At 44.0% G+C, this 17,354-nt stretch overlaps 1 protein-coding gene across 2 annotated transcripts in view; it reads right to left on the bottom strand.

Annotated features, from left to right (window-relative positions):
- Nucleotides 1–570: 570 nt before the first annotated feature.
- The window catches only part of LOC134958454 (interferon-induced very large GTPase 1-like), a 58,424-nt gene continuing 41,640 nt past the window's right edge, over nucleotides 571–17,354 (bottom strand). For both annotated transcript variants that reach the window (XM_063941075.1, XM_063941074.1), the window contains one exon: nucleotides 571–8,018. In XM_063941075.1, coding sequence (XP_063797145.1) covers nucleotides 787–8,016 — 7,230 coding nt within the window. In that variant the 5' untranslated portion in view covers nucleotides 8,017–8,018 and the 3' untranslated portion in view covers nucleotides 571–786. The remainder of the gene's footprint in view (nucleotides 8,019–17,354) is intronic.

Here is a 17,354-nt window from a genome sequence, read left to right as displayed (position 1 = left end):
CCTACGCTCCCCCCCCTCTCTCCTACTATATGTATGTTTGCGCTAGACTTAGAGGAATCCTACTGCCCTGCACTATACAAATATGTTCTTTGCCTGACTACCTTAGCTAAGGTGATTATAGCGCGTAACTGGTTTGCTACCTCTTCCCCCAGTGTGTACAACTGGCGAGCCCTAGTAAATGAGGTGTCAGGACACGAGAGGTTTACACATAGATCTAGAGGGACCCTACCCCATTACTTTAGCAAGTGGGATAGGTGGAATACCTCCCGTATGGCTACAACTGGAGCAATATTCTCTGACTGATTAAGGCTTCGTATTTGAATTTACAATGTTGCCGTGACGCTTATTCCATGTGACACTGTGACACAGATGGTATTAATTACTGTATTTTTTCTGCAATGTGTGTTTTTTTTTTTTTTTCTTTTTTCTCTCTCTTCTCTTTCTTTCTCCCTCTGTTTTGATTGTTGTTCTGGTTTTGTTCTGCATTTAATGTTGTTGTTTTTTTTTTTTTTTTTTTTACCTTGTCCCTGTGCAAAACTCTAATAAAAAATTACACAAGTAAAAAAAAAATCATGGAACATCTTTTGTTTTTATTCACTGTTATATAAAGTATATTTAGTCTAATATGCCAATTGATTTTACCCCATAATTATCTCAGTTTTACACTAGGGGTGTAAATGTATCTTTGAAGTTCATTATAAGATACTGTACATGTAGGCTATACCCTGCAGGCTCTTTTCAGTTTTTAAAATGCAATGAGACAATCTAATTCATTTTCTTAGTTATTTACATTTGTTTGTCTAACTCCAGAATGACATCTTGCTTCTCTATACTCTTCCATTGTGAAGGAATAGTTCCCTTTTCTGTAAATTGCAACTTATAATGTTTTTCTAAATCAGACTGGAAGTGGCAGATCACCCATTTCCAGTAAGATAATGGGGAGTTGTCTGGAGTAATATACCAGTTACTGTAAGGAGCTCCAGCATCACTGTAGGTTCTGAAAGGAAATCTCCTGTCATCGTCTTCACTACGTCTAAAACAAAGATCACTGGATACAGCAGTGGAACATATATGTGTGACAAAGTGATCTGTTTTGTGATATCTCCAAGCAATAATAGCGTGAGGACGATGGAACTTCACACTGTGCTTTCCACCATGTCCAGCAATAGTATTCGTACAGACTGCACCACAAAAGGGACACTTTTCCCAGCACCCCTGAAACCCACTAAAGAGTATTTCAAGAATCTTTTTTTTCATATTGAGCAGATCACACCTGGAAAAGTCACGTTTTAGGTCTTTCACCACAATTTCCATAGCCCGTGTCATCGCCTCTTTTAGAAAATCTATATCTGTTATGTTCTGATATATCACACTTTTGAGGTCAGCATTGGACAGATTCACCTCACTTCCGAGCTCTGAGCAGAAAGCATCCAGCCACGAGCTGACATCGCCACGTCTGTCTGTGACCATTACAGTGGACGTATCTATAGCCTTTATTATAATGTTTCTGAAGTGATCCACATTAATGTGTAAGTTGACGGATATCTTGGTCTTGTTATCATAATATTGGTCAATACATTCCCTAATAAAGGCTTGAACTGCTGATTTAGGATCAGTTATATAATTCATATAATCCTGGAAGTTCTCTTTCTCTGCCAGTGACTTAAGTAGACAGAACTCCAGTTTTGATCGGTTCCCATTCAGAGCAGGGTGGTTACTTCTCATGTCACCAGATAACTGGATTGCAGACCTCTCACACACTCCTTGTTGGACGGAGTCTTTAATTGTGTTACACAGGAAGTCAGCCAGTGATGCGATTTGTTTCGTTCCTTCACAAGAGAATTTGAAACTCTGCCAGAATTGTTCTCTTTTACTTTGTAGATAGGCAAGAGGATCATTGGCTTTTCTAAAAGCATCATTAATCTGGATAAATCTGTGGGCAGCCTTTTGGCACAAGAACAGAGACACATATAGAGTGTATTCACGTTTATATTTAAACTTACTGTCTAACATTGAGGTTACTTCTGTGTTTAGGATGTTCAGAATTTCATGAAAGTAAATAAGCTGATAATCCATTTGTTGCTGCTGTTTTTGATCTATATATTCATCTATTTGTTTGGCTAGAGCACGGGTGACACTTTCTATTTTTTTCTGGTCTGTAGCTGAAAGCTTTTCATACCATATTAAATGCGTGCGTTTAGTTGAAATGTACTTGGAGAACTCCTCAACTAAGTTTTTCCACTTATAAGAATTTCTTATTGTATCAGCTAGATCGGTCTCTCGCTTGAAGTGGTCTAATAAAACTTTTTCTAAATGCTGTTTGATTGGCGGTGGTTCAGGAGTCTGCATTTCCGCATCTGCTCCGCTAATGCACATATTCCACATTTTAGTGAATTTTTCCAGCAAGTCTTCATCATTTAAGTTTTTTCCTTTCAAGGCCAGGGCCATTTTTCTGCTTTCTGCAAGCATTTGTTCCTCATATTTCTCTTTTATCTCATTTATTTTTCTATTGTCCTTTTTTAAAGTAATTAGTTCATCTGCTTTTTTCCTTATCTCTACTATAAGGTCATCTTTATTAGTAGCGAGCCTGTTTTCTGTATTCACTTTCCATTGAACTAGTATGTCCCCATCTTTTTCATCGTTAAAAAATATATTTAAATCATCCATGATTGTCTTGTATTTTTGTTTAAACTCATTATTTAGAAACATTACACCTACAGATTTTATTTTATCATTGTGAATCTGGTTATTGATTTTGTTTTGAAGTGTCAGCATGTGTTCTCTCAGTGTCCATGCCCATTGGCTGTATTTCACTTCCAGTTTGTTGTAAGCTGCAATCTCAAGAGAATTCTTGAAGCTGAAAACAAAATTCTCATTAAGCAATGCGTTCCACAGGTCATTAACACGTGTTTTGAACATTGAAATACTTAACATTTTTTGTTGTGCTTCCTGTTTTGCAGAGTCGAGTATGACCTGTCTTAGTGTTTGCACATTTTGGCTGTAACTTGGGTTTGGAGGAGCCATTGGTGGGTCCCCTTCCCAGAGGTGGGCAAAGTAGTAAATATGAGTGTTTACATCAAATTTGATGACATCATTAAAACAGGTTTCATCACATTGCTCTTGCTGTGCAGCACACAATGTCATCTCATCCAGTTTTTCCTGTAGTTTTCTTCGGTCATCCATAATTTTCTCTTTGGCTGTGATTTCTCCGACATTTTGATGAACAAATAGACAGCTGGGTTGTAGATTGACTCTTTTCATTCTCAGAAATGCTTGGACAGCAATCTGTAGGATGTCTTGAATTTCAGAGGAATTTTTCCCAAAAATGTTGATGACTGTAAGGTTACCCAGGCCAATTACAAATGTGGCCAATTCATTGTCATGTGCATTTTTGTTTGACAACTCCACAGCTCTTAACCCCTCGGTATCTATAACAAGAACATAGTCAAAGGTCATCTCATGTCTTAGTTCTTCATCTACCTCTATAAGCTGCATAAATGCTCCTCTAGTACATCTCCCAGCACTTACAGCAAACTGCAGCCCAAACATAGCATTGAGTAATGTGGATTTACCTGAACTTTGTATACCCAGTACAGAGAGGACATAAAGCTTTTTGTCTCCTAGTATTTTTATCAGTTCATCCAGAATAGATTGAATCCACCTCAGTGGCACATGGGCTGCATCTCCATCCATCAACTCAACCGGATACCCAGAGACCATGAGAAGTGCCACAATTTTTGGCACATGTGAAAAACTTTTTTCTTTGGAGATGGTTTCTAATGCCTCATATATTTGGCCAAGTTCTCTCAGAATGTGTTCAAGCCCAAATGTTGACATTTTGATCTTCTCTGACAGTTTTTCTAAATGTTTCTTCATTTTTTCTATATTTGGTTTATTTTTATCTTTTTGCTTTTCCTTCTTTAGATTTGACCATACATTGTGGTACTCCTGGTTTAGCACTGAAAGAGTTTTTGAAGATAAGTCATCCAAATACATTTTAACCCACTGGAAAAAATACACCTTTGAGAATTGAACATTTGAGTGAAGTGTCTGTAGAAAAGATGACATGAAGTCATTGAGAGGAGAAGCTTTGTTGGCTTGTTGCTTTCTTAAGTTATGTTTTTCAGATTCTATATCACTTCGTTGTTGCTCAATAGTCTTGTTATTGTTTATTTTGAGTCGGTTCAGTTCTTTGTCTTTCATGCACCACGTGTGCCAGAGATCACCCTGTGAAGGAAGAAATTCATTCTTCAAATCTGATACATTATTTTTTTTTAATATGGAGATAAGAACCTCAGCTTGTTCTCTGCCTTGCTTGCATTGTTCTTTGTCTTCATCAACCATAAAGCCATGAGCTCTGGCAATGCTGCCACATTTGTTAAGGGAGTTCCTTAGCTGTAAAGTAGGTAATAATGACTGTATCGCGGTTGTTACTTCTTCTAATAATGCTGCTTCATTTCTATTTTTTATACCTATTTTCTTTCTCAATCCAGGTGTAGGTTGACTATGTTCTTTGTCTGCAAGTAAACAGATTAATGGTATGGAGGAATTCCATAATTGTTGTAGCACTTCTTTCCCCTTTGCATCTTTTGCATCTGAATCAGTGAACATTACTACAAGGACAGAAGAAATTTGTTTCAAGAATTTTACCTGTTGCTCATGGTCTCTGGCATCCCCATGAAGATTAGTGAATGCGATACAGTCATAAAAGGCATCATCCTCCTTCCCACCTGGACAATACCAGGCAATCTCTGTAACGCCATTCATCAGCAAAGAGTTCTTAGTGCTTCCTTTGCAGTGGCGATGGTAGAAGATGTCATGTTTTTGTCTACTCATCAGCCAATTGATTATCTGGGATTTAGAGGATGTAGATGGGCCAAGACGAATAAAGGATACAAAGGGAGTTTCTGTTTCCTTAATAAATTTGTCATTAGATTTATCATTCTCTGTGTTTTTGCCACTTTTCATTTTCCACTTCTTTTTAACTTCTTGAAAAGACCAAAGTGGGAACTCAATAGAATCTGTGTTGGGATTAGTTACCAAAAGTGGTACAGCAAACTGACAAAGTGATAGTTTTGTGTACATGTATTGTCTCATAAAATCATTAGCACAATGAAAAATGGCCATCTGGACATCCATAGGGTGAATTGTTTGTTTACTATTTGTGCCTTGATGCACAAAATCTTCATTAAAGTCATCAAGAAAATCTTTAAAAGTATCTTCAGATGTGTCCATGTTATTGATGTCTTCATTGCTGGTGTTCTCCTGAATGGGATCACCTTTGAATCTACATTGTACATATCGTGCACGATAATCCAACATGAGCAATTTTTGCAAAAAGTGGAAAGGAAGTTGTGTTTCTTCCGTAATCTGTGTTTCAGAGAGGGAAGATCTACAGATCTTATGAAAATCATCAGTCTTCATTTTTTGTGGATAATACTTGTGAAGGTCCAGTCTACTCAGTAATTGTAAAAACTGTGTATTCATGCTGCTGTGGTCAATTTCTTCATCATTTGTTATATATGTTACTTCTTCTTGGCACACATTATTAAGTTCATCAGAAATTTCATCTGTTTTTAATTCTTTTATTATGTGTCCGTAGCTAAATGCTCTCAGTTCAGCTTCCATTTTACTCCAGTCACAGTATTCTGAATGATGTTCAATTATATCACTGACATTGGGTGAAAGACAGCCTGCCAGGTGTTTTTTCATAAAATGTAAACGTTCTCCTTTTTGTTCCAGGGAGATTTCTTTATATTGACCCACAGATGTCAAACCTGTGTACATGACGAATGCTTGAGCCCGCTGAGCACATTGACTTCTGAGGTTTGTGTACTCCTGATGGGCTTCTTGCAACTGATTTTTCAGATACTCAGTATCATTATATCCTAAAAGGTTTCGGAAGTTATTTTCCATACAATACCCAGAGTTATTTGCAATGCAGAGAAAAAGTAATTCCATGTCAGTTTGTTTCATCTTCCTCATAGTTCTCAGGAAGGAATACAAAGAGAGACTGATGTGTATTGTAGCTTTAAGCTTTGCCTGTTGGTGTTCTGTGGAGGTCTTCATGGTGACACTAACATGTAGAACATTTTCCATTGAATTTTGTAAGACATCAATGAGTTCCTTAAAATTAGTCACAGAAATGTGATCTAGTTCATCTTTCTCAGAGTCAAAAATCCATCTCATAATTAATGAGGCATTGGGGAAGTTATCAACGGAATAAATATGAGGCTCGATTAGCTGTTGCAATGAAACTTTTATGAGATATGTGTCTTGTTCAGAACTATCTTTGTATTTCTTAACAATGCTCACTAAAATTTTTTGTAGATTCTTATCTGACAGACATAAAGTCACCCAAGCACTATAACTTCCTGTGGTTTCATTGAGTGTCTGTTTAAAGTCAATCAGATTCTGTAAATGTTGTTTGGAATTATCAACATTCCAGGAATTCACACCTTGCAAAAACAGTTTTGTTTTTTCCAACTCAGTTACTAGATGTTCTCCTACCATCATTTCAGAGCTGAGACCAGTCACTGATATATAATGATCAATTAGGCAGGAAGCAAGCTTGAAACTATCTTTGAACTCATTCTTGTGATTGTCTATGATGATCTTCCATATAGGTATCAGCTGAAACCCTCGGTCTATGACACTCCAGGTTTTGCTGCTGCATACAAGTCCTGATTTCCAGTGGGATAGAGAATCAGCTTCTGGTGGACCCCCTGTTTTAGCTACAGAAAACTGAATATTTTTCTGAAATGTTGATAGTTTAGACATGTCCACAGAACCCTGTGTATTTGTTGTTGACAGGTCAATGTCTCCTCCGCTTCCTGCATAACTAACACCCATGTACACGTTTAGTGCTTCAGATGTCATTTGTTTTGCTTCTAGCAACTGACTGGTAGAAATTCCTTGCATGGAAGCTTTCCACCAGTATATTCCCCCAAAGTGTAGGGGACCAAGGTTGGCATGCGAGCCAAATCTCTGGAAAAATTCAGCACATCTTGCTGCTAAAATCTGTTCATTTGTGTTTATGTCAATTAAGGTTTCAATGTCTTTTAATGCATTTACTGCAGCCTGGGAAAGTCTGAGCTGGTCCATTGTAAAGTAACAGGAAGCTAGAGGGATGTAGTTATATCTGGTTGTACACACATACGTCTGCTCACTGGATTCTTTTCTAACTTTGTCAGATTCTGAAGATTGTCTGGAACCAGTACTGCTGTTTAGACCAAACCCCAAAAAGCCAATACTAATTAAACTATTTAAACTTAACCCAATCTTTTCAACAAGTTTTTGAAATTTTGATTCCTCTTCATGAGATGTAAATTCCATTTGCTGCAGAAGTGTTTTATGCTCTGGTCCAACAAGATTGAAACCTTCTGGGACACAGAGAAGTGGTTCACGTTTCTTAAATACATCTTCAATGTTTTTTGTTTGGAAGATTCCCTCAAGTGCCAGCCCTCCAGAAGCACGTGTAATGATTTCTTTATCACATAACATCTCTTTCTTTAGATATGATTCTTCTCTGAGCTTAATTTGGTTTTCGAAGTAACCTACCAGATCCGCTAATGGTTTTTCAGAAGGTGCTGAGCATTCAGTTGGTATCTCCAGAGCTTTCCACATTTCTTCTTCACTGTGTTTGACAATCTCATCTTGTCGACTTTTCCCTTCAGAGCTCAACTCTTTTAACTTCATAAGTATCTTAGCAGCTTGTTCAGTTTTATTTTTCAGTGACTGACATCGCTTCTCTTGTGCTTCTGCAATCTGTACACTGCTGTCTGGTATGTTAAATAGTTTATGCAATGCTCTTCTTTCCCAGGGGTATCTGATGTTATCCTCTAGTATTGAGCAGTCTTCAGCCTTTATATACTGTAATGACTGAATATTTCTAATGCCCCATTTATCTTCTAGCACTTGGCGCCATTTCTCAGGATCCAAGCCAGTTTCTGTGAGCTTGATGACAAGCTCTTTAGTACTAGAACTTTCATCTGGTTCTTGAAGTTCTTCTGACATTTCTGTTAAAGAATTAAAAGAAAATTGTTAATGATTGAACTGAACCTTGTTGTGATTATTTTATGAATCAATCACAAGATATTAGACCCCATGCAACCCTTTGTGTGTATCAATTGTATGGTGACCTGCAGTTGACCTGTTAGGTATATTAGGTTATGGGCCCTACACACTGGCCGATACCAGTGAAAGATATGAATGAGATATCGTTTATATCTTTCAGTGTGTAGGCACCAACGATGAACGATGCGCGGCCCCACGCTCGTTCATCATTGGTTCCGGGTCATTTATACATGCCGGCCAATATGGACAAACTCGTCATGGGGCCGGGTGACGGGGGAAGTGAAGAAACTTCACTCCCCCTGTCACCATCCCCCCGCCGCCGGGTCGTCCGACGCCCATACCGGACAACTGGCACCTCGGCGGCACATTGCTAGATGTGTAGGGCCCATAAGACTCTCTACAAATGTATCATTCTTTCCTCTGACCTGTTTAGAGACCACATTACAGACCTGCTCCTCTATCAAAGACTCCCCCCACCCCCACCACCACCGCCACTAAAAGAATGGTGTGTTGACAAACAAGATCATGCCTAATTTGCATTAACACACAAAGCCAGAGAAGGGGGCCTGTGACCGCATATAATGCCAGGTATAACTGTGTACAAATTTTTGGAAGCCAAATTGACATGGGGAATTGTCCCGATCTTCTTATGTCTTCCAATAAAACATATCCATGTGAGACTTTTTCTATTTTAGACCTTTTTGTTTATAGAAAACTATTTGCCATTGGTTAAGAAAACAGCATACTGTAGGTTAAAAGGGGAGAAAAACTCTGGTCTCATGGTGGCTAAGCAGTCCACCCTTAATAGTGATAGGTCACTAGTGTAGTTCACTGATCTGCCTGAGTCAGCAAAACTAATATGTAGCAAAATTAGTGCAATGACATTGGGCCTAATTCAGACCTGATCGTAGCCATGCAAAATTTTGCACGGCTACAATCAGTCACACTGACATTCCGGGGGACGCCCAGCACAAACTAGTCCGCCCCACATGTCTGCCCCCCCCCCCCGCACAAGTACAAAAGCATCGCACAGCGGCAATGCTTTTGTACTTGACGAGTAGCTCCCTAGCTGTGCAGCTCTTGCGCGCTGGCAGGGAGCTACCGTCACTGTCCGGGTCGCAGCGGCTGCGTGTGACGTCATGCAGCCATTGCGGCCCACCCTCCCTGCATTCGCCAGACCATGCCACCTCCCACCCAGTGACCACCTGTGCTTGTCAATCAGGCAGAAGCGATTGCAGGGCTGAGATGGCCGTCGGCTGTCTGGCATGCGTCGGCGCATGTGCAGTTCAGACCTGATTGGCTGCCATGCGAAAACGCACAGCAACAATCAGGTCTGAGTTAGGCCCATTGGCCCTCATTCCGAGTTGATCGCTCGCTAGCTGCTTTTAGCAGCATTGCACACGCTAGGCCGCCGCCCTCTGGGAGTGTATCTTAGCTTAGCAGAATTGCTAACGAAAGGTTAGCAGAACTGCTACTAAATAATTCCCTGCAGTTTCTGAGTAGCTCCAGACCTACTCCTAGATTGCGATCACTGCAGACTGTTTGGTTCCTGGTTTGACGTCACAAACACGCCCTTCGTTCGGCCAGCCACGCCATCGTTTCCCCAGGCACGCCTGCGTTTTTACCTGACACGCCTGCGTTTTTCAGCACACTCCCGGAAAACGGCAAGTTACCACCCAGAAACACCCACTTCCTGTCAATCACTCACCGATCAGCAGAGCGACTGAAAAGCGTTGCTCGGCCCTGTGTAAAATTGCATAGCTTTGTGTGAAAATACTTAGCACATGCGCCCTGCGGCCCATATGCATGCGCAGAATCGCCCATTTTTAGCCTGATCGCTATTCTGCTAAAAACAGCAGCGAGCGATCAATTCGGAATGACCACCATTGTACTAAATGTCTTAGTATCGCACTTTATCAGGGCAAGTCCCTGTTCCTTCATCACTAGCAGGCAGGACAACATGAAAATCGCAAGCTTGAGTTTCTTCCTTGTTCCACCTGCTATACTAACTATATACATCTCTGCTACAAGAATTAGTTTACTTGTTCTGCTTAAGGATAATAGTATTCAAGTGTCTTTCTCTTTGTGGGGCCTACTTATCAAGCCCAATAAATAATGTGGAAACAGTAGTTTCAGATTGTTTAAGTGAAGTGGCTGTTTGTTAATGTCTAACGCCGGATATATGACAGATATCTCTTGTACTTGGCACAAATCACAGCTTACCACCATCTGCATACATACTTTGCAACAGTGCAATGTAAGAAACTCTCAAAACCAAACCTACAAATAAATTGATAGTGGGGGTAATTCAGACTGCATCGGTGCAGCAGCAGCGATCGTAGTGTGAATTACTTTGTGGAGTGCGCATGCGCAGCGGCCGCACTGTGCATGCGCACCCTGGGAGCCCAGTGAGATGCTATCAGCATCTCAGGGCTGCGATCGCCTCTGCCTGATTAACAGGCAGAGGCGGTCGCGGGACGGGAGGGGGCGTGCCAACGTTAGAAAGCTGTTGGCATTTTGACATGTCGGCATTTCAAATGTTGGTATTCTGACTATGTCGGCATTTTTAACATGTTGGCATAATTAATGTTGGTATTTTGACCGTGTCTGTATTTTGACTGTCGGTCAATGGCTTTCGGGATTATGACCGTCTGTATTGTGTCCGTCGGTAACTCAGCTGCTACCCCCTGACGGGCATGATACTCCCTAATATGAAGGGCGATGATTGTTAATACCCATACTTACCAACAAACGGAAGTTGAAATTCAGGACCCAAATGTGCACCCAAAAGGATGCAGGGCCTCACAATAAGCGGGTATGGCCTTGGGGCACACCTGTTTCCATCACTCTGTAGGCGTGAACAGCACTCTTGGAGATGCAGTGGTGGGAGAGTGATGCGTGTGGGGAGACTAGACCATCTGGTCCCATCCCACAGCAGAACTACTTTAGCACAAATTGCTGAAAAAGTTGATGCATCGCAGCAGTTTTGGCCAAACCTCCTGTCCAGGAATCTGAGAGTGAAAAGGTGGTAACCCTATCCACTGTACAATTGGGGAAAAAAGCAATTCAGCCTCTTTAGTAAATAGTGCAGGTACTGTATTTTACCTTTGAATTTCCATGGGAATGCTGGAAGTAATGTCACATTTGAAAGCCTTCTACAGTATATCTGCTAAACAGACAGGACTGTTATTTTGTTCCAGCACCTGAATATAGGGCCTAATTCAGACCTGATCACAGCAGCAAATTTGTTAGCTAATGGGCAAAACCATTTGCACTGCAGGTGTGGCAGATATAACATGTGCAGAGAGAGTTAGATTTGGGTGGGGTGTGTTTAAACTGAAATCTAAATTGCAGTGTAAAAATAAAGCAGCCAGTATTTACCCTGCACAGAAACAAAATAACCCACCCAAATCTAACTCCCTCTGCATGTTATATCTGCCCCCCCCCCCCCCCCCCCCCTGCAGTGCACATGGGCTCTCATTCCGAGTTGATTGCTCGCTAGCTGCTTTTAGCAGCATTGCACACGCTAGGCCGCCGCCCTCTGGGAGTGTATCTTAGCTTAGCAGAATAGCGAACGAAAGATTAGCAGTTCTGCTATTACATATTTATTTGCAGTTTCTGAGTAGCTCCAGACCTACTCCTAGATTGCGATCACCTCAGTCCGTTTAGTTCCTGTTTTGACGTCACAAACACGCCCTGCGTTCGGCCAGCCACTCCCCCGTTTCTCCAGCCACTCCCGCGTTTTTCCCTGGCACGCCTGCGTTTTTTAGCAAACGCCGTGAAAACGCTGAGTTGCTGCCCAGAAACACCCACTTCCTGTCAATCACACTACGATCACTCGAGCGTTGAAAAATCTTTGCTCGAGCTTGTGTAAATCTACTAAGTTTTAGTAAAATAACTAAGCGCATGCGCTCAGCATACCATGCGCTTGCGCAGTTAGCGGTAAATCGCAGCATAGCGAAAATCGGCAACGAGCGAACAACTCGGAATGAGGGCCATGGTTTTGCCCATTAGCTAACAAATTTGCTGCTGCGATCAGATCTGAATTAGGGGGTCATTCCAACCTGATCGCACGCTATGGTTTTTCGCTGCGGTGCGATCAGGTCAAAACTGCGCATGCGTATGCTTCACAATGCACAGGCGCGTCGTACGGGTACAAAGCGGATAATGGCTGAGCGATGAATTTAACGAAGAATCCATTCGCACAGCCGATCGCAAGGAGATTGACAGGAGGAAGGCGTTTGTGGGTGGCAACTGACCATTTTCTGGGAGTGTTTGGAAAAACGCAGGTGTATCCAAGCACTTGCAGGGCGGGTGCCTGATGTAAATTCTGGACACGAACTGGCTGAAGTGATCGCTGCAGCCGAATAAGTTCTGGGCAACTCAGAAACTGCACAAAACTTTTATGTACCGCTCGGCTGCACAAGCGTTCGCACACTTGCACAGCTAAAATACACTCCCCCATAGGTGGCGACTATTTGATCGCAGTGCTGCAATAAGTAGCTAGCGAGCGATCAACTTGGAATGACTCCCTTAGGCCCTATGTTCAGGTGCTGGAACAGAATAACAGTCCTGTCTGTTTAGCAGATATACTGTAGAAGGCTTTTTATGCTGTATGGGCCCCCCAAGACCCTGGGGCCTATGTATACCGCACGCCTTGCACTCATTAAAGATACACAAAAAAATACAAGATCGAGGACTGCGCTTCTTGCTTCACTTGATATAATAAACTGCTTGTGGAGGAATAAGAGGATTCCACGTTCCTCTCAGTATATACAGATAAACAAAACAAGGGTTACCTCCCAGCGCTAACTTAATCAAGTGTGATGTTGACTCACACCACCCAATGTATTTAAATATCTATTAGTACAGGTTGAGTCTCCCTTATCCAAAACGCTTGGGACCAGAGGTATTGTGGATATCGGATTTTTCTGTATTTTGGAATAATTGCATACCATAATGATATATCATGGCGATGGGACCCAAGTCTAAGCACAGAATGCATTTATGTTACATATACACCTTATACACACAGCCTGAAGATAATTTAATACAATATTTTTAATAACTTTGTGTATTAAACAAAGTTTGTGTACATTGAGCCACAGAAAACAAAGATTTCACTATCTCACTCTCACTCAAAAAAGTCCGTATTTCGGAATATTTGGATATGGGATACTCAACCTGTAACATACTTGCCGAATTCTGGGCTGCTCTCTCCGGGAAAGAGCAGCCCGTCGGCTCAACAGGGGGGGCTGGATGTCAGGTGACGCCAAGGGGGGCAGAACGGGGGCGGATCGGAGGCGGAGCGGGGCGTGGCTTCTGAATCGCGTCATTTAAGCCACGCCCCCACTGTGTAATGCCGCGATTACCGGCATTATACAGCAGGGGGCGTGGTTACGATGACGCGATTCAACAAGAATCGCGTCATCGCCTGCCCGGACCGCCCACTTTACTCGTTAAGTGGGCGGCGGGCAGGGGGTGACCCCCATAAATCGGGAGACTTGCCTGCTCTTCCGGGGGGCCGGGAGGGTCACCCGTTTTTCGGGAGCCTCCCGGCCATTCCGTTAGGGTAGGCAAGTATGACCTGTAATAGTAAAAATACAGACCAGATAAAAATTAAATTTTTATATTTTTATTTGTTTAAGAAAAAAGATGATCATCTATTCAATGAACATTCAAACGACTAAAAATCAATAGTGATTCCTAATACCGGTATACTGTAACATGGACATAACGTACATACATCTCCTATATAATAGCCCTGTGATTCTGTGCCTGGCCCTCTAACGCTGGGCGTGGCTAGGAGTTCTCATTGGGTTAGTGGCAGGTCTATCACACCCAGTCCACACCTGATTGGGTGAGAAACGCCCTCCCACACAGGTTACATCCAATGGGAGGCTCTGCCCTTTGCCTGCTGTGTTTTCACAGAACAGGATTAGCAATGGGACTGATGGAGCTGCATCTCCAAGCCCACACCCCAAAATAGTCCCCCTGCATCTGCAGCATCACACCCTCCAACACTTTACACATAAACACTGATACACATTCAAAAAGGGGGCGTGGCCACGGGTACAGCGCCGTGGCCACGCCCCTTTTCCTATACTTTCAATGGAAACTTGGAGAGTCAAAAAACGGTACAGACCATAAAAAAAAGGGACTGTACCTGCCAGAAAGGTGCAGCTGGAGGGTGTGTCACTGCACCTGCAGGAAGTCTGTGCTGTAGAGAGGGGGAAAACATCCTTTTACTGCAGCGTCCTATGGGGGTCATTCCAAGTTGATCGCTAGCTGCATTCGTTCACTGTGCAGCGATCAGGCAAAAACTCAGCACCTCTGCGCATGCGTATGCAGCACAATGCGCACGTGCGGCATACTATTACAACGAACGATGTAGTTTTACACAGGGTCTAGCGATGCTTTTCAGTCACACAGGCAGCCGCAGAGTGATTGACAGGAAGAGGGCGCTTCTGGGTGTCAACTGACCGTTTTCAGGGAGTGTTCGGAAAAACGCAGGCGTGGCTGGGCGAACGCAGGGCGTGTTTGTGACGTCAATCAGGAACTGAATGGTCTGAAGTGATCGCAGGCGCCGAGTAGGTCTGAAGCTACTCTGAAACTGCACAAAATATTTTTGGACCCGCTCTCCGATCCCTTCGTTCGCACTTCTGCTAAGCTAAAATACACTCCCAGTGGGTGGCGGCATAGCGTTTGCACGGCTGCTAAAAACTGCTAGCGAACGATCAACTCGGAATGACCACCAATGTCTTGCTGCCAGTCCACCTGCCCCCTCCGGCATCAACAATCCCCACTCCCTAGCCGCAGGTGGAAAAAAAGCTGCTGCGGCCACCGGCATAGATGTGTATGAAAGCGGCGCAGCGGAAGACTTTCATAGGCCTCCCTGCACCGCATACTCTCTGAGCCCGGGAGCCTCCTCTGCGGGTGATGTCACAGAACTGCCTCCACGCCACAGCCGCAGCCACGCCCAGATCCCCAGAGGCCCTGACTCCGCAACACAGCACCTGGGCTGCCGGCCTGGAAGCCCCGAGATGGTTAATGTAGCGGATAGAGGGGGTGATATCGCAGAGGGTAATGTCTGGACGCTGAATCAATGTAAAAGGTGACAGTGCAGCGCAGTACAGTGGGTGTGCAGTTAGGGCCATTGCTAGAGTGTTCAGCGCCCCCCTGCAAACTATAAATTTGCACCCTCGCATACTTTACAAACGCACAGCGCACATAATGACCCCTGTAGTAGAGACACTTACACATGTAATGCCCCCTGAACCAGTGACGCTTACACATGTCACGCCCCCCCCTGTACCAGTGACGCTTACACACGTAATGCCCCCTCTACCAGTACCGCTTACACACGTAACGCCCCCTGTACCAGTGCCGCTTGCACACGTTATGCCCCCTGTACCAGTGCCGCTTACACACGTAATGCCCCCCCCTGTACCAGTGACGCTTACACACGTAATGCCCCCTCTACCAGTACCGCTTACACACGTAACGCCCCCTGTACCAGTGACGCTTACACACATAACACTCCCTGTACCAGTGACGCTTACACACGTAACGCCCCCTGTACCAGTGACGCTTACACACATTATGCAGACAGTCACACATACACACACACACACACACACACACACACACACACACACACACACACCAGACACATATATATACAAACACACACACACTGCACAGCACTCTCACCTTTTACACTGATTCAGCCAGTCACTCAGTTCTGCCAGCCAGTCTCTATTGTTATCACCAGTGTCCCAACGCACCACATTACAGGGAAGTAGACGCACTACATAAACTACAGCTCCCAGCAGCCCTTAGCGCCGAAGCATTCCGCCCCTTAGGGCTGCTGGGACCTGTAGTTTATTGCGTACATCTTCTTCCCTGTAATGCGGCGCGTTGGGACACCGCGCAATCAATAGTGACTGCCTGCTGTGCGAGTCTCCAGGAGAGCCACTGCCAAAGGGAGGACAGCAGCTTAGCTGCTGACAGGAGGAGAAGCATTACCCGCCCCTCCCCCACTCACAGTACCTCCAAGCCCCATCCGCGGCACCCCCACACTCCCCCTCCAGCACCCGCGATAGCTCCGGACCCCCTCCCCCACCCGCAGCGACCCCGCACCCGTACCTCCTGCCGCACCCACCCCTCCCCCACCTGGGGCAACACCGCAACTGCTCCTCCCCCACCCGAAGCGGCTGCGGACCACCACCTACAGCACCCAAGCACCCTCCCCCACCTGCGGCCCCACCACAACCGCCCCTCCCGTGGCACCCCAGGATCCCATCCGCCTCTTCCCCGCACCCCCTACTTCCCCAACCAAAGCACCTACTAGGTGATTCATCAGGCCCTGCGTGCGCTGTTCACGCCGTTGCAAGGGGCTACGACCCCTTAACCATAAGCCGCTCATAACTTTATTGTGATTACATAAACCTTTTACTTAAGCTAGCTTATCACTAAATAAAACCACACCACACACTGAAATAAAGACACGGACACAGTAGCTGGAGTTAAAGGTCAGACGATGTTTATTAATCGCTGACCAACTCTTTAAACTAATAATTGAGGCCGAATTAGAATTGAATTGAATATATATTAACTTTAGTTTGGAGGATGGCAAACAGAAAACCGCTGCCAAACACCAGCACCCGTCACCTAGATGACAAACCACCAAACCAAGGAGGGGAGTACACATGCCCCGCCTCCTTCCCGCATAACCCGCATTGTGCTGGCCTTACCCCTCTTTCTCTGGCAAACGTTCGGTTCCCGCAGGGGAACGTCTAAATGTCCAACCGCAAGAAAAGGACACACCTGCCGTCCATTTAAAGAGGGAGCCCCACAATGACCACTTATGCCTGTGTGACAGCTGGTTGGCAGCGATTTCCCGCCAATCTGGCTTTCAATAGCCCACAGCAAGAACAAAAAACGTAGACGCATTCTGGGAGGGCGGGCGGGCATAAACTGAAAGGCAAGAGGGAGTCTAGCAAGATGGCCACCCCCTATATACTAACCTAAGACCCTCCTCTTCATCCTGATGCACAACCCCTTAAACCAATAGGAAAAAAACAACCGGGAAAACTGATCTGCCTAGCAACTGCTTAGTCATTTAACAACCAATCACAAAAAGTTGATCGCTTATATGGCCTCAGGCTTATGCAGCCTTCAGCTTATCTAAGCCGCTCATAACTTTATTGTGATTACATAAACCTTTTACTTAAGCTAGCTTATCACTAAATAAAACCACACCACACACTGAAATA

The sequence above is a fragment of the Pseudophryne corroboree genome, chromosome 9, assembly GCF_028390025.1.
Source record: "Pseudophryne corroboree isolate aPseCor3 chromosome 9, aPseCor3.hap2, whole genome shotgun sequence".
NCBI classification, from domain to species: Eukaryota; Metazoa; Chordata; class Amphibia; order Anura; family Myobatrachidae; genus Pseudophryne; species Pseudophryne corroboree.
Note: the sequence above shows the minus strand (reverse complement) of the source record. Positions and strands in the feature narration are given on the sequence as shown.